The sequence below is a fragment of the Oncorhynchus mykiss genome, chromosome 7 (genome assembly GCF_013265735.2).
Source record: "Oncorhynchus mykiss isolate Arlee chromosome 7, USDA_OmykA_1.1, whole genome shotgun sequence".
Classification (NCBI taxonomy): Eukaryota; Metazoa; Chordata; class Actinopteri; order Salmoniformes; family Salmonidae; genus Oncorhynchus; species Oncorhynchus mykiss.
The window spans coordinates 61,996,299-62,014,234 of NC_048571.1; the positions used below are offsets into that span (position 1 = coordinate 61,996,299).

A 17,936-nucleotide genomic window follows, 5' to 3' on the forward strand; every position below is an offset into this window, starting at 1 on the left:
CATTGCAGCCTGTTCAATTGGGACTGGCACCCACTGAATTCCTCTGCCCTAACCAAAAGAAACCCCCACGGTCACATGCTTGTTAAGATAATCCTTTGAGACACATAACTCTTGAAATGATTACTTTACAAAGAAAACAAAGAGGGAAGAAATAACAGTTCTGAGTATAAATATTTTCCATCAAAATAAATAGTTATGGTCACGTAATGTTTATATACACCTTAGCCAAATACATTTCAACTCAGTTTTTCACAATTCCTGACATTTAACCCAAGTAAAAATTCCCTGTCTTATGTCAGTTAGGATCAACAGTTTATTTTAAGAATGTGAAATTTCATAATAATAGTTGAGTCATTTATTTCAGCTTTTATTTCTTTCATCACATTCCCAGTGGGTCAGAAGTTTACATACACTCAATTAGTATTTGGTAGCATCGCTTTTAAATTATTTAACTTGGGTCAAATGTTTCGGATAGCCTTCCACAAGCTTCCCACTATAAGTTGGGTGAATTTTGGCCCATTCCTCCTGACATAGCTGGTGTAACTGAGTCAGGTTTGTAGGCCTCCTTGCTCACACACGCTTTTTCAGTTCTTCCCACAATTTTTCTATATGACTGAGGTCGGGGCTTTGTGATGGCCTCTCCAATACCTTGACTTTGTTGTCCTTTAGCCATTTTGCCACAACTTTGGAAGTATGCTTGGGGTCATTGCCCATTTGGAAGACCCATTTGCGACCAAGCTTTAACTTCCTGACTGATGTCTTGAGATGTTGCTTCAATATATCCACATAATTTTCCTTCCACTTCATGCCATCTATTTTGTGAAGTGCACCAGTCCCTCCTGCAGCAAAGCACCCCCACAACATGATGCTGCCACCCCCATGCTTCACGGTTGGGATGGTGTTCTTCGGCTTGCAAGCCTCCCCCTTTTTCCTCCAAACATAACGATGGTCATTATGGCCAAACAGTTCCATTTTTGTTTCATCAGACCAGAGGACATTTCTCCAAAAAGTACGATCTTTGTCCCCATGTGCAGTTGCAAACCGTAGTCTGGCTTTTTTATTACGGTTTTGGAGCAGTGGCTTCTTCCTTGCTGAATGGCCTTTCAGGTTATGTCGATATAGGACTCGTTTTACTGTGGAAATAGATACTTTTGTACCCTGTGTTCTGGGATTGATTTGCACATTTCGTACCAAATTAGGTTCATCTCTAGGACACAGCAACTCCTTCCTGAGCGGTGTGACGGCTGCGTGGTCCCATGGTGTTTATACTTGCTTACTATTGTTTGTACAGATTAATGTAGTACCTTCAGGCATTTGGAAATTGCTCCCAAGGATGAACCAAACTTGTGGAGAGCTACAATTTTTTTTCTGAGGTCTTGGCTGATTTCTTTTGATTTTCCCATGATGTCAAGCAAAGAGGCACTGAGTTTGATGGTTGGCCTTGAAATACATCCACAGGTACACCTCCAATTGACTCAAATTATGTCAATTAGCTTATCAGAAGCTTCTAATGCCATGACATAATTTTCTGGAATTTTCCAAGCTGTTTAAAGGCACAGTCAACTTAGTGTATGTAAACTTCTGACCCACTGGAATTGTGATACAGTGAATTATAAGTGAAATAATCTGTCTGTAAACAATTGTTGGAAAAATTACTTGTCATGCACAAAGTAGATGTCCTAACCGACTTTCCAAAACTATAGTTTGTTAACTTCTTATGGGCAGGTGGGATGGTAGCGTCCCACCTGGCCAACATCCGGTGAAATTGTAGAGCGCGAAATTCAAACTACAGTATTATAAATATTTAACTTAAGCTTAACTTCTTGTTAATCCAGCCGCTGTGTCAGATTTCAAAAAGGCTTTACGGCGAAAGCAAACCATGTGATTATCTAAGGACAGCGCTCTGCATACAAACACATGAAAAACATATTTCAACCAGGCAGGTGCGACACGAAAGTCAGAAATAGCGATATAAAAAATGCCTTACCTTTGATGATCTTCTTCTGTTGGCACTCCAAAAGGTCCCAGTTACTTCACAAATGGTCATTTTGTTCATTAATGTCCTTCTTTATATCCATAAAAACTCAGTTTAGGTGGCGCGCTTCAGTCAATAATCCACCCAGTTTCCCTCCATCAGGCTGCATACAAAATGAATCCCAAACGTTACTAATAGACTTTTCCAAACAAGTCAAATAACATTTATAGTCAAACTTTAGGTATCCTAATACGTAAATAAATGATACAATTTAAGACGGAGAATCGTTATTGTCTTTACCGGAGAAAAATACCAAAGAATGCGCTCTCTTCCACGAGCTTGGAAACACTACAGCCAAAATGAGATCCACTTAAAAAACTACCATTTCTGTCTCATTTTTCCAAAAACCAGCCTGAAACTCTTTCTAAAGACTGTTGACATCTAGTGTAAGCCCTAGGAACTGCAATCCCAGATTGCAGTTCCTAGGGATGGTTTGTCCTCGGGGTTACGCCTGCCATATCAGTTCTGTTATACTCACAGACATCATTTTAGAGTGTTTTCTATCCAAATCTACCAATTACATGCATATCCTAGCTTCTGGGCCTGAGTAACAGGCAGTTTACTTTGGGCACGCTTTTCATCCAAACATCAAAATACTTCCCCCTACCCAAGAGAGGTTAACAAGAAATTTGTGGAGTGGTTGAAAAACGAGTTTTGATGACTCCAACCTAAGTGTATGTAAACTTCCGACTTCAACTGTAAGTGTGATATTTACGTTTTTCATTTTTTATTCATTTGCAAAAATGTCTAAAAACCTGTTTTTGCTTTGTCATTACGGGGTATTGTGTGTAGGTTGAAGAATGGAAAAAACAATTAAACCCATTTCAGTATAAGTCTGTAACCAAACAAAATGGGGAAAAAGTCAAGGGGTCTAACTACTTTCCGAATTCACTGTATATACTCCCCACCTCTGCAGTACACCAGGGCTGCCCATAGACAAGGTGCAGTGGGACCTGTGTCATCTACCCATGAGAACCAGCTCAGTGAACATCATTATCACTGACATGGCCTTTGGGAAGAGGTAGATACCACTGTACTGTTTCAATTAGGACACTCAACAAAGACAGAACCTACCAACAAGTCTTCAATGGAGTCATTTATTAATTGAATGTATTCATATTGTTTACATGGCTGATGTGTATGTTGTGTAGTTTTCTTATAGAATGGGCTCCAGAAAGAAGAACTGGGACCTGTATCCGCTCTGTGTAAGAGAGATGGCCCAGGTGTCCCGACCAGGCTCAGGGAAGGCTGTCATCCTGACCCAGGATAAGAAATGTTTTCAAAAGGCAATGCACCACACACACAGTAAGACTGTGTAATTCGTGGTGGAGTGGGGTGGACAGACGTGTCCTAACCTGTCTGTTCTGGAAGGCATCTGGAAAATTCCAGGGTTTCCAAAAAATGAGTAGTTGAGGAAGTTGGATCATATTGATTTCATTAATCCACAACAATATTATCTGTGTGAACAAACCTCTATTGTGAGAGTATAGTATGGACTGAGTCTACTCTGTTTCTGGTGTAGATGGGCCCTTGGCCAGATGGCTTTTCTCCAAGCTATACTGTGGTGTTTTAGCGTTAATGTTTTGTGATGGGGTGTATCTGTCTTCCTCATGCCATATTGAGGATTGGAAGCACCACACTGCCTGGGTCAATGTAGGTGGCTTACACGCAGGGGTGTTCCTCCTCAAACAGACAGCAGGGATCTTTGGCCAAACCCCAGAAGACGTCCGGGAACCACGAGAAGAAAAGGCAGCAAAGGAAAAGGAGGATAAGTGGCCAAGTTAAGCACCACCTATACAGCAATATATTTTAGAAATGGCTGAAAAAATTACCTTTTGACATTTATGTATTTATTTGGTTAACCTATTTTGCTGTTTTATGTTGTTGAAGGTACAAAAGTGAGTATGTCTCATAGGGAAGCATTTCCTAAGTTTTACTGTATTTTTATTGACAGATGACATTTGGGTTAACGGCCTATTTATACAACCAGTTTCCTTTTCATTTTAAACCCCAGCGTTACAAGAAGTTGTTGGGGTACGTCTGAGTGCCAGTTAAATAAATGCAATTCATTAATCATCCATGGTTCTTTTAGCTACAGTAGGTAAGCAAGGATATTGATTTACACCCCAATTGTGCTGTTGAGGGAATGAGTTCAAATTACCACACCTCTCCACTCCATTGACGACTTGTAGGTAGGTAGGTAGGTTCTGTACGATGACTCTTATGGTCACTAAAACTTGTATTCAAACATGCCTAGATCAGTTGTTGATGTAATGTACTTTTTATGACACTTACAGACTGTACACACTCATTCTCATGCATCACCCAGCTGTATTTTCAATGACAACATTGTCTCATCCTAACATCAGTTATGTCTGCTGCTGTTGTGAAACAGATACACCATTGATGTGACATCAGTTGACCTATTTTTTACATTTGTGAGTTTGACACATCACCATAATCACTGAAATAAAAGTGGCTATGCAAGCTTTGTCTAAATATGACAGACTAGGTACATTTCAGCTTATTTTATAGAAATATCCGTTTCAAAATGTTGACCTGAATAACATGTAAGTAAGTGTCATTTTTTGAGGTAGGCAACCCATGACGTAGCCAAGTAAATACACACCTTTGTTTGCTGAAATCCATACTTTTTTAATAAAACGTCAATCAAATATAACCACTGACTGTTTCCTCATTGCTGTTGCTCTAAGATGGCAACTCGAATGTGAATGTGCCAATTGAATATCAATGAGGAAACAGTCAGTGTTTGTTTTTGATTAACATTTTATTAAAAAAAATATATGATTTTAGTAAACAAAGATAAAGGCACGCAACAACAGGACAAACTTAGGTACATGGTAAGAGTTTAAGAATGTACATTTTTGAAGTATCGACTGCATAGTGAGTCAAAGGTACATTTATTTCAAATAGTCTGCGCTCAACTCTATGGAGGCAACCCATGAAGACACGATATCATTGGAATATCATTATTTGGGATATTATCAAACCTAATCTGATTTAAATTTAGACACATGGGTGGGTTTGTTTTGTTTAGGTTTGGATGTATCTGGAAATGAAACTACGGCTCCATTAAATTCCTAGCCCTGAGTATCAGCTTTATAGCACCGTTGACAATTAAAGGCCATGTTCCCGCGGTCGCGGAGACAACATTCACGCTAAACACGGATCTCCTGCGATACGAAATGAATAAACTCCCTAGTCATGGGTCCTACGTGAACTCGTGCAAATAGGAAGATGGATGAGATCATATGACGTCAGGGTACACCCTGCAACGCCGTCATCGGATGACAAAATAAATAGCACTATATCTGATCAAGCCTGTAGTCTTAAATTATTCACATATATTCACTGTTGCGCACCAACGTGCAGGTACATCTTTCTAGAAATTGCGCTATGATTTGGACGATACTTTTGCTTGTCCAGGGCATGCTTCTCTTATTCGTACTTGTTTCGAAACGCTCCAGGTGAGTACCCTTTAAAAAAATGAATGTTCTATTAGGCTAATGTCTATGCTTGCACTGCATACATTGAATAGGTTTCTTCCTAGGTTTTGGCCTTTCTAGGGAGTTTTTCCTAGCCACCGTGCTTCAACACCTGCATTGCTTGCTGTTTGGGGTTTTAGGCTGGGTTTCTGTACAGCACTTTGAGATATCAGCTGATGTACGAAGGGCTATATAAATACATTTGATTTGATTTGATGCATTCTGTATTATATTGTGGGCATTTCGAACTGGTTTTCACCTGTGCACATATTTGTTTAGCACACTAGCCTACTTATCTAATAGGTGTATTGCCTAGCTAGCATAAATTAACCCAGCATAAAGTTGTATTTACCATAAACCTAAAGTAATCCAAATACATTTTAATAATATCATAGTTGTATTGAGCAGTAGATGAGTTACATGGGTTGTCGCCTGTCAATCCTTTTTGAGAGGGAAGGTTGAAATAATCCCGAGATTAACCAACATTCAAGTGCTATTAAGGACTATTTTCACTGGCCAGTCTTAAATGTCAACTTTTGTGTCTCAAAGATCATAAAGTCACATCTGTTTTCATCCTTGTTTATTGCTATATCGCTGGATAAATTGATGGGCTCATTCTACTATAAATGTTATTGGGAGAGTTCTGGCTTTATAATTTATTTGCTAAACTGTTTCTACTTTACTCACAGCTGTGTCACACAATGTACTGATAAGAGCCAGGCATGTGAATATTGAATAGTTAATTGATTTCGGATACAGATACTATATCAACAGACAAATATATAGGTTTGAATATTAGCTATTCAAAATTACATGGGTTTTCTTTCTATACAGGTCAGAGAAAGAGCCACCTTTAGACAAAGGAGTTATTCCATGGTTAGGCCACGCCCTTGAGTTTGGAAGAGATGCTGCCAAGTTTCTAAACCGTATGAAGGTGAAGCATGGTGATATCTTCACGGTAAGAGTGGTGGTATGAAACACTTTCCTCAACATCATCAACCTAATATCTATACCTGAATCTGATCATCTGTTCTTGCCTAAATCCCTGAATACATCTATAGTAGATGTAAATTCCTCACCGTTCATGATGCGTGTGTTGGTGTGTTCCACTTTTTGATTTTGTGTGTGTGTGTAGGTGCGTGTGGCTGGGCGCTATGTGACAGTGCTACTGGACCCCAGCTCTTATGATGCTGTGATAGAGGACTCTGTGTCCCTAGACTTCACACGCTACGCACAGGTTCTCATGGACAGAATATTCAGCCTGCAGCTCCCCCATCACAACCCTGCTGTAGAGAAGGTCCTAACAAAACAGTACGTCCCTATCCTTATCACACACTCCTTTCTGTGTGGTCAGCCCAAAAACAGCTGTACATGCCCATTGATACGGTCAGAGAATGACAAATTAAAGTTTTGACATATAAACGATTAAGGACAGCATTGTCCAGCCAATAACTGGATCCTTACACAGGTATAATAGGCTACTGTGGGATGTTGCTTCCTGGCTCCACCGTAGTCTAACTCAAAAGTTTCACTCCCTGAGACAGAGAGGTGCCTGAGATCAGGGATTACCACATCGACCATCACAGATATCACTACCATCACCATGGCCTGATTAGCCTCATGTTATTGTTTATAAATGCATACTGTGTCAGGGTGCGGAGCAAATGCACTCACCTCCCACCATTCTGTTGATTGGCACTGTTGTGGAACTATCTCAGTCTCTCACAGTCATATTGTCTTGCAGAATATCTAGGCCGTTGTGTAGGTTACAGTGCTATAGTCCTTTTCTTCTGGCTTTATAGAGCATAGATGTCAAGCTTTCTGTAATGGATGTTGAATCTACAGAGCAGCATTTTGTACCCTGCCACACAGGTGTACTGCACTGACATATCCTCCAGCCCAAAGTTTATAGTTCAGACTGATCAGTTACAGTATTGCCACAGGCAACACCTATGTTTTTTGGTGTTATTCCATAGAGGCGTGATACTACACCTGTCTTCACAGTGCCACTACTTAAGTAAATAAGCATTGTCCAAGCCAAAGCAACCCATAGTAAACCCCGGAACAGAATGCTAGTCTTTTACACAATTAGGTAAAAGTGAATTACAGGTTTGGCCTTTATGACATCATATATGACAAACATTCCTTTCTCTTGACCTTAAACCTTTGTACCCTCAGGCACTTTGAGGGCGGGAGCCTATCCTGCCTGAGCAGCACCATGCACCGCCACATCCAGTCCCTGCTGCTGCAAGCCCAGAGGCCCTGTCACAACCAGACTGACTGGAACACGGACGGGCTCTTCAGCTTCTGTTACAGTCTTCTCTTCAGGTACGAACGGAAGAGTTCCTATACCTCCTTCCCTTCTTCACTCACTCATTCACCCACGCGTCCCCAAGGGCCTACGTCAAACGCCTGGGATAAACAGTTTACTTACCAGCCCGTTCCACAAGCCACTTGTTTGTAAATACACCAGTAAGAATGTTTAGTGACACATAAGAGGCATCTAATGAAAAGAAAGAGCAGTGCCACTCATGAAATTCCTCTTTCAGGCTGCCCTTCCTGTAGAACTCCCCCGGCTACACACTTTAAAAGGGTTTTTATTTATAGTGTTGCCAGAGATGTTTGAGATGGTCATTTAAACATTCAGCATCCTAATGGGGACCAGAGGATTTAGTCATTACTTATGTTAACATTAGGCAACATCATTACTTAATAGATCAGACACCGTGAAGCAGGGGTTCTCAAAGTGGGGTCTGCGGCCGTACTGCATGGGGTCCACAGGCAGATCTCAAAATATAACATGAATTAAGTTGTATTTTTCATTAATATTACTAACAACAACAGATGAATATATCCCTTGGCCAAAATAATTATAATCTACAAGTTATACATTTTTCAACTGGATACTTCTTGTATTTCCCCAAAATGTTTTGTTAACATAAATGCACTGTAATGTAAGCTTTAAAAAAATGGCATTATGGGTATAATTGCAGAATATTACCTTGAAAACGGCTTCATTTTCTCTCCAATGCCAAGAGGCGTGCCTTTATAATGTAATGTTCCTTCCCAGGGACTGAGACTTGGTAGAAGTCCTTGTATGCTATTATTATGTCACTCGAGCTGTGTTCTAATTATGTCTGGTCCCTGATGAATTTACTATCACAAAAGGGGTCCCTGGCCCCAAAACATTTGAAAAACCCTGCTGTGAAGTAATCTAGGATGAGGAAGATTTATACTAAATAAGACGTTTATACTAGTAATACCCCACACTGTGAACAGTTTAGGTGGGTGGGCAGTGGCAGGTGTGACACAGGAAGTGTTCCTGTTGACCTTCAGTGGGAGGACGCCACTGTGGGCAAGGTATTCCTCCATCGATCGGAAACGGTTCTTAACAATCACTTAAAACTGAAATGCTTAATGGTGAAACTGCCATGCCTGTTTTAAATACAAGGAACAAAGAAGTTAGTGGAAACAACGAAAACAGTTTTTTCCCCTCGGACATAATTGCATGGGAGATAGAAGAGCACACTATTATGTACTGCAATTATTTCTACCATGCTACGCGACATCTCCTCAGCTGGGCAACAAAAACAATAACAACGGTGGTGGCAGAGCCATGGTGCTGTTTCCGCCTACTGCGGATTCCATCTTTAAGGCAACATCTTCAATATATTTAATGATCACTCAATGACATGTTTTCCTAAGCTTAACTGCTACTAGCAACCAAATGTTTTTTTCAACATGCCACTCTACAACCACACTCACCATCCCACTCTCTCTCTCTCTTTCAGGGCAGGGTACCTCACACTTTTTGGAGGGGAGCAGAACAACAACAGAACAGACCCCACTGACGTCTATGAGGAGTACCGGAAGTTTGACAACCTCCTGACCAAAATGGCCAGGACCACACTGAAACCAGGTGACTACATGAAACATGGTCTCTGAAAGAAACATTGTGAGCCACAAGGTTTTACATTTGTGGAAAGGTACAGTGGCAGCTGGGTGTGGGAGTTTATCAAAAAAAGTTGTGTGTCCGATCTTAGGGCTTAATTCAGTTTGGATGTGGTATTATAGTTTGATTGTTTTACCCTAATTTAAACTCAGCAAAAAAAGAAATGCCCCTTTTTCAGGACCCTGTCTTTCAAAGATAATTAGTAAAAATCCAAATAACTTAACAGATCTTCATTGTAAAGGGTTTAAACACTGTTTCCCATGCTTGTTCAATGAACCATAAACAATGAATGAACATGCACCTGTGGAAAGGTTGTTAAGACACTAACAGCTTACAGACGGTAGGCAATTAAGGTCACGGTTATGAAAACTTCGGACACTAAAGAGGCCTTTCTACTGACTCTGAAAAACACCAAAAGAAAGATGCCCGAGGTCCCTGCTCATCTGCGTGAATGTGCCTTAGTCATGCTGCAAGGAGGCATGAGGACTACAGATGTGGCCAGGGAAATAAATGTGGCCAGCGCTACAGGGAGACCGGATGGGCAGCTGATCGTCCTCACAGTGGCAGACCACGTGTAACAACACCGGCACAGGATCGGTACATCCGAACATCACACCTGCGGGACAGGTACAGGATGGCAACAACAACAACTGTTACACCAGGAATGCACAATCCCTCCATCAGTGCTCAGACTGTCCGCAATAGGCTGAGAGAGGCTGGACTAAGGGCTTGTTGGCCTGTTGTAAGGGAGGTCCTCACCAGACATCACCGGAAACAACGTCGCCTATGGGCACAAACCCACCGTCGCTGGACCAGATAGGACTGGCAAAAAGTGCTCTTCACTGACGAGTCACGGTTTCGTCTCACCATGGGTGATGGTTGGATTTCCTCCTCCCTCATGTGGTACCTTTCCTGTAGGCTCATCCTGACATGACCCTCCAGAATGACAATGCCACCAGCCCTACTGCTCGTTCTGTGCGTGATTTTCTGCAAGACAGGAATGTCAGTGTTCTGCCATGGCCAGCAAAGAGCCCGGATCTCAATCCCATTGAGCACGTCTGGGACCTGTTGGATTGGAGGGTGAGAGCTAGGGACATTCCCCCCAGAAATATCCGGGAACTTGCAGGTGCCTTGGTGGAAGAGTGGGGTAACATCTCACAGCAATAACTGGCAAATCCGGTGCAGTCCATGAGGAGGAGATGCACTGCAGTACATAATGCAGCTGGTGGCCACACCAGATACTGACTGTTACTTATGATTTTGACCCCCCCATTGTTCAGGGACACATTTTTACCTTTCTGTTAGTCACATGTCAGTGGAACTTGTTCAGTTTATGTCTCAGTTGTTGAATCTTGTTATGTTCATACAAAGATTTACACATGTTAAGTTTTCTGAAAATAAACACAGTTGACAGTGAGAGGACGTTTCGTTTTTTGCTGAGTTTATTATAAAGACTGAATAGAGGAATAATTAAATCTGTATTATCCCCGATCACTTTATGACTCCGATTTTTATATATATCATTGAGTCGGCTGGCTGTTTGTGATTTGTCATATTTGTCATTGTATGGACTCACTGTGGGGTGGCAGGGTAGCCTAGTGGTTACAGTGTTGGACTAGTAACCGGAAGGTTGCAAGGTCAAACCCCTGAGCTGACAAGGTACAGATCTGTCTTTCTGCCCCTGAACAGGCAGTTAACCCACTGTTCCTAGGCCGTCATTGAAAATAAGAATTTGTTCTTAACTGACTTGCCTAGTTAAATAAATTATAAGTAGTTTGTTTCTTGCTTGCCCCTGCGGTCACTGCAGTGAATTACTTTATCTAAGCGGGTCATATGTTTGAATCTAATTTCCGACTCCAATTGGCTTAATTACTCATGGTCCCTATGTCATTTCTTCTCAGTCATACACCTGCTTCATCTACAGGCTCTATCTGATGTCACCTGACACACCTGTCTGTCCTTTTCACCTCCTTATATCTGATCTTACTGTTCTCTAACTATACATATTATATTTGTTTGTTCCTCCCAGCTTACTCCCACATATCTCCTGTTTCTGTCCCACCCGTGTCACTGATGTCACCTCTTTCTATTCAAATGGCATATTTGTTCATCTGTCTTATCTTGCATGTCACACCTATTACTCACTCTTCATGTTTCCCATGTTCATGTTACACACCTCTCCCACCCGTCTCTGTTTTCAGGATTATGTCGCCTGTATCTCTCTATCGACACTTGACTCACTAATCAAATTATCTCAGTCTGATCTCATCTGTTTTACCCATGTGTGTCTGTGTTTACTCTTGACTCACCTGCCTGTGTGTTCCTGTCTGTGTGTGTGTGTCAGAGGAGAAGCGGACCGCCCAGAGTGTGAGGGGGCGTCTGTGGGAATTGTTGGCCCCGGCGGGGCTGGGAGAGGGCTCCGGGTCCAGCCCCTGGCTGAGAGACTACAGGCACCTTCTGCAGGAAGAGGGAGCTGACGAGGAAACTCAGAGGAGAGCCCTGCTGCTGCAGCTGTGGGCCACACAGGTGAGTCATAGGCACTCCCCCATCTCACCTCACCTCCCTAAGAGGAGTAGTGGCCTGTCATTGTCACGAAGCAAGGGCTGCCCAGCTATTTAAAGCTGTTCTGAATAGATCTTGTGAACGATTGGTGAAAATCCCTGTTGTTCCATTGCACCCATAGAAAAATTCCTTTCTATTCAATAGATTTTTGGAGGTGGGCCAACAATGATACCTGGTAATACAGCAGCATGCCCTCCTGGCTAGCAGCCATCTTAAACATGAACGTTTTCCAATACAAAGACACTTGCATGCCAATGTCAGATGCTAGACTCGACTGGTTAAAGATGTTACCCTTTGTGAAATTCAGCTACCCACACGGTGTGCCTCTCAAATTCTGTTTATACTGTACCTGTTTGTCAACCACACCTTACGCTTTGTCCAACCACTGTAGAATACTTTTGTGGTTAGTGATTATTTTTGAAAGACTATAAATAAATACTAGCACATTCAGTTCTTTAAGATAAATACTAATGCTGTATTCTCAACCACTGGAGTGTATGGAAAAACCCTAGAACTGTTAGACCTTATTTTAGTGTTATCTTGGAGGGGACAGACATCCTGTCCCTATGTTAGACTACTGCAAGTTCCAGTGGGCTCCAACTAAACATGGCCTCAGTGGGATGTTCTCAAGCTCTCTTTGCTGCTAGAATGGTTGTTACAGAGCTACTGTTACCTGCTCCTCCTGCTCAAACAAGGACTTCCCTAATAAAAGATGGTAATGAGTGTAATACGCATCTTTACCACAAGAGTGCACTAGTAGCCTGTTTATGTCCTTTAGATAAAAGGGTCTGACTCCAGCTAAACAGATACTTTTTGGAGGAATCCCAAGATGGCAAAAGTACACACTATGATACCAAGAACATTCTGAGTAGACTCTGAGTACTCAGCTCCTGCTTAGCATGGTTGGGGTTAATTCCATTTAAATTCCAGTCAGTTCAAAAGGTACACTGAAATTCCAATTGTCTTCAAAACTTTTCAATGAAGAACATTCTGAACTGGAATTTGGTTTACTTTCTGAATTTACTGGAATTCAAATGGAATTACCCCAACCTTGCTGCTTAGACGTGTCACGTCACTCATTGAGCACTAATAACTGCATCTACAATGTCACACAGCCACATGATCTACCATCATCATGCAACACTTGATTGTAATTTTTCAGTTCCCCTAAGAATGTAGTGAAGAACATAAGGTGTTACCACAACAAATAATCTGTGTATTATATTGTATGTAATTCCTGGATAATGTATAGTCCAGCATATTGCATGGCTAGTGCTGAGAGATTAACCAAAATCAACTAATTGACCGACGTCTGTTCAATTATTTGAATTCCATCTCCTTCATTTTTTTCTGTGAGCTCGATGTACAGTTTCTGTAGGGATAAATCAGATCAAGCTTGGACTGTGCGATGGAGTTGTAGTGGTAAAAAACTACAATGACCATAATCCATTACGCACCTGCTTAAACTTGTCCGGTCTGTGCAGAGCAAGACACAGAGACTGAGAACGTACTATCTAGAGGGATAGAAAGCGGAGTGATAGTTGGCATTCAGCAGTCCTAAAAGTATGTCTTATTTCCTTTTGAAGAACCGCGTTGGCGGATGACGTGGAATGAAATAATAAAATAAAACAAATATTTTGTTAAAGTAATGTGAATAAATTATAGTTAATTAGTGATAAGCAATAATGGGCAGTCACCACCACCATGGGACTTTTATTCATTATTTAATTCTGTGTTACAGCTTTCAACCCACATAATGCATAGTGCATGTAATGTAAAAAATATATATATAGTAGCCTGTTCTTTTTTTTCGCGATCGAACCAAAACCGAACCGACCTCAAAAAGCACTAATCGCTCAGCACTACACATGGCAAACATTATTTATTCTGGAGTCGATGTAAATTCAGTGGTCTTTCCACTCATGTACAAACACAGACAGATGGCCAGGACAGCCCAGTGTGCCCCGAACACTCCATATTGAGTCTCTTTGATGTCTAATGGCTTGTCTTTTATAGTAACCATTACAGCACCTACTCTCTGACAGAAGCCATAACACGGTGCTCTATCATAGACACAGGAAAGGAACCAGTCTAATTCATTAGGCTTTGTGATTTAACTATATGAACAAGTGATGCTTTCCCCTATGAGAGAAAATAGTAAGAGCTGGCATGTGGTGTGTAATGTTCTCTTCTCCGGTTACATAATTGCTACCTGCACAGTCTCACTGTGAGAACCATCGGAAAGGGAACTCGCTGTGTCATTGCCTTCATGTCAACCTTCATTTGTTGCCAGGGTAACGTTGGACCTGCTGCATTCTGGCTGTTAGGTTTCCTGTTGACAAACCCTGAGGCCATGAGGGCGGTGAGAAGAGAGTTCAGCAGCATCTCCGAGCAGGACTCTGCAAAGTGTCCCCTACTGGATAGGCTGCAGCACACACCTGTGTTTGGTGAGTGTTTTTTGTTTACTGGGTATATCCACAAAGACAAGGAGCTTCATCCCTATGGGCAAATGTACCTTAATGAACAGAGTAGAGAGAAAAGAGGGTGGGGGGGTGAGAGGGCAGTTGAAGACACACATATATATATACACACACACTGTTCCCAGGTGAGTGGCCACACATACAGTAGTCTTTGCCTGAGACCCTAATGAGCTCAATGACTAAAGGACCAGGGCAGATCCACCTGCTCAGGCCCTGAAAGTTGCTCTCAATGATCTAATGGCTCCCATGTCACCATCAACAGGTGCTCTAACCTCTGGTGCAAATAATGAGCACATAAGGAAAGTGCCACCTACCTGAATATAGAAACCTGCCTGTATTTAACCTTTATTTAACTAGGCAAGTCTATTCATAACTATTCTTAAGGGACTCCTCAAATGAGAATGACCTTAGCGAATCTATTACGAGGACATAACATCTGTATGCTTAATGAGTCTGTGTATATTAGTGTTCATCGTCTTCTTTTCTTTGTCTACTCTATCCCAGACAGTGCCTTAGAGGAGACTCTGAGGCTCAGTGCTGCCCCGTTCATCACCAGAGAGGTAGTGCAGGAAAAGACCCTGCAAATGGCCAATGGGCAGGAGTACCAGCTCAGGAGGGGGGACAGAGTGTGTCTGTTCCCCTTCATTAGCCCTCAGATGGATCCTGAGATCCACCAGGAACCACAGGTATGGATGTTAGTTGCCTCTCACACATGAACAAATAATAGCTCCCTAATAATGGACAATAAAGTTTAGACCATGCCCCAGGACTACCTGAAATGATGACTCCTTGCTGTCCCCAGTCCACCTGACCGTGCTGCTGCTCCAGTTTCAACTGTTCTGCCTTATTATTATTCGACCATGCTGGTCATTTATGAACATTTGAACATCTTGGCCATGTTCTGTTATAATCTCCACCCGGCACAGCCAGAAGAGGACTGGCCACCCCACATAGCCTGGTTCCTCTCTAGGTTTCTTCCTAGGTTTTGGCCTTTCTAGGGAGTTTTTCCTAGCCACCGTGCTTCTACACCTGCATTGCTTACTGTTTGGGGTTTTAGGCTGGGTTTCTGTACAGCACTTTGAGAAATCAGCTGATGTACGAAGGGCTATATAAATACATTTGATTTGATTTGAGTTTCAAATCCATCTGCGCATGTTCTGTCTATCCCACAACCCTAGTTGTATTAATTGTGTAACACAGGTTAAAGATAAGGTACAGTAATAAGTATTGACGTTTGTTTACGTAAGGAGGAAGCACACCTACACAGTTTCTAAAGTGCCCCTGGATTACCCAAGATACAGAGAGAGGGGTTAAACCTAGGACATTGTAAGGCACTTGAACACAAATAGAAATAGGAGTGGGAAGGGAGTTAGTTTGTTACACAGCTGAATCATTGCTTTGTCCTTCACCCTACAGTACCAGCCAGTTAGTGGAATACACATGGAAATTGTAGTAAATGATTGGGTAGTCCCAGGCTATTATTGCCATCTGATATGATATGGTTGTGTGCAGCAGGAAGCGTGGGGGAACAGTCATGTGTGATCATCATTTGTCAGTATGACCTGGGTTCACTGCTTTACCTCCCTGCGTTTCCTGTCATAGAGATTCAAGTATGAACGCTTCCTCAACAAGGACGGATCTGTGAAGAAGGACTTCTTTAAAGGAGGGAGACGGCTCAAGTACTACACCATGCCATGGGGCGCAGGCACCAATGGCTGTGTGGGCAAACGCTTTGCCATCAACTCCATCAGACAGTGAGTATCTCTGAGTGTTCCTTATGGGTCTTAGGGGGAGGGCAGAGGAGGTCAGAGGGAGTCAGAGGTCCCCACTTCACCAGAATCAAGGACAGACTTAATTCTGGGATTGATTAGCTCACCTCACAGCAAATGCCATTATAGGAAGAGGGAAGGCTTAGCAGCTGACTTTTACTGCACAGGCTTCTCCAGGTGTCTATGCAAGATTGGGTTACAGTGACATGAATTTCACTGCTATGCAGATAGAACATGCCAAAATAAAATACAAATGGATTCTACAAAAACTGGTGTGTGCAATGGTCAATGTTACAGTTTAGGCACATTTATAATGTATTAATGCCAACAACTCACCTGTTGTGTCTTTATCTGTGTGTTCAGGTTTGTGTATCTGGTCCTGTCTCATCTGGAACTGGAGCGGTGTGACTCAGAGTCTCAGATGCCAGAGGTGAACTCCAGTCGCTATGGGTTTGGAATGTTGCAGCCTGAAGGAGACCTGGCCATCAGATATAAACCTAGACATTCACATTGAAGACATGATGTTGAGATCTCTCAAACCAGACGTGAAGTCTGGTTTGTGAAGTTTAGGCTAATTTCAAAAAATGTATGACAATATGTCCATATAATGTATTGTATCTATTTTTGTATCAGCACAAATGTACAGTGTAATGTGTTATTTATCTTTAATTATAATGTATATATTTCACTTTAAAATTGTCACTTCATAACATTAAAATTGTTTTTTGTTCTAGACTATTTTGTTTGTAAAATAAGTTGTATCAATGATTAACCTGGCTCCATAAAACCAGCTTCAAGTGTTTAAAGTGCATTATGTATAAACGATTGCACCACCTTAATTAGAAATATTTGTAAAAACATTTTCACAACAAAACATCAATTTGGAGCTTATCCTAGTGATGAAAGTGTCCTAAATCCCCTCCAGTCCCATGATGGTGTCCATTGCATCAGGGGATCTAACTCACTGTTCCCCGGGCACCGAAGATGTGGATGTTGATTAAGGCAGCCCCTGCACCTCTCTGATTCAGATGCAGAAGACACATTTCAGTTCAAGGCATTCAGTTGTACAACTGACTACGTAGCCCCTTTTCCCTTTATGTATTTGGTGGAGTAATTGGGCGGCTGGCGCTCTTTAAACAGATCAAACCACACATTTGTCACACTAACCATGTTTCCATAGGCAGAGAGTAAAATCATACATATTAAAACCATTCTAATAATTGGTAAAACATTTTAAAATGCAGACGGATAACTTGTTCATTCGACATGGTGGGATCTTTTTGTGTCAATGCGATAAATGGCAGTGGTAATGCCTTTATGCTTCAAATATTGCTATAACTATCATATCGAAGTACATTTGGAGTCTCAAGATGATAGGGTGTGTAGTCCTCCCACTACGACTCGGGAAACCATACAGTTTATTAGGCTACGGATTGAATAACTTGAACTTCACAGGGGGATGGTAGTGCATGGTGATATTGATGCTGCTTTTCAATACATACCTAGGGTTTTATTCTAGTGACATGATAATAGATGCTTGACTGCCATTTGACAAATACAAATATTCTTGCTCTTAGACTATCCATAATCATATCATGTAGACTAGTCTACCTGCACTGTATCTGCAAACTG

The 17,936-nt window shown here is 41.7% G+C and overlaps 1 protein-coding gene across 1 annotated transcript; it reads left to right on the forward strand.

The window, feature by feature from the left end:
* The first annotated feature begins 5,254 nt into the window (after window positions 1-5,254).
* Window positions 5,255-17,037, forward strand: LOC110528167 (prostacyclin synthase-like). The gene is made up of 10 exons (XM_021609994.2): window positions 5,255-5,523; window positions 6,376-6,499; window positions 6,677-6,852; window positions 7,720-7,869; window positions 9,333-9,460; window positions 11,838-12,019; window positions 14,349-14,502; window positions 15,040-15,221; window positions 16,138-16,289; window positions 16,668-17,037. The coding sequence occupies exons 1-10, from the start codon at window positions 5,453-5,455 to the stop codon at window positions 16,816-16,818; spliced, it is 1,470 nt and encodes a 489-aa protein (XP_021465669.2). The 5' UTR covers window positions 5,255-5,452; the 3' UTR covers window positions 16,819-17,037.
* The last annotated feature ends 899 nt before the right edge of the window (window positions 17,038-17,936 follow it).

Excerpts from the sequence above, each read along its gene's own strand:
- LOC110528167 (XM_021609994.2), top strand. The coding sequence starts at position 5,453 with ATGATTTGGACGATACTTTTGCTTGTCCAGGGCATGCTTCTCTTATTC. Across the intron at positions 5,524-6,375 it reads CTTGTTTCGAAACGCTCCAG|GTCAGAGAAAGAGCCACCTT; the intron begins GTGAGTACCCTT and ends CTTTCTATACAG. Across the intron at positions 6,853-7,719 it reads GAGAAGGTCCTAACAAAACA|GCACTTTGAGGGCGGGAGCC; the intron begins GTACGTCCCTAT and ends TTGTACCCTCAG.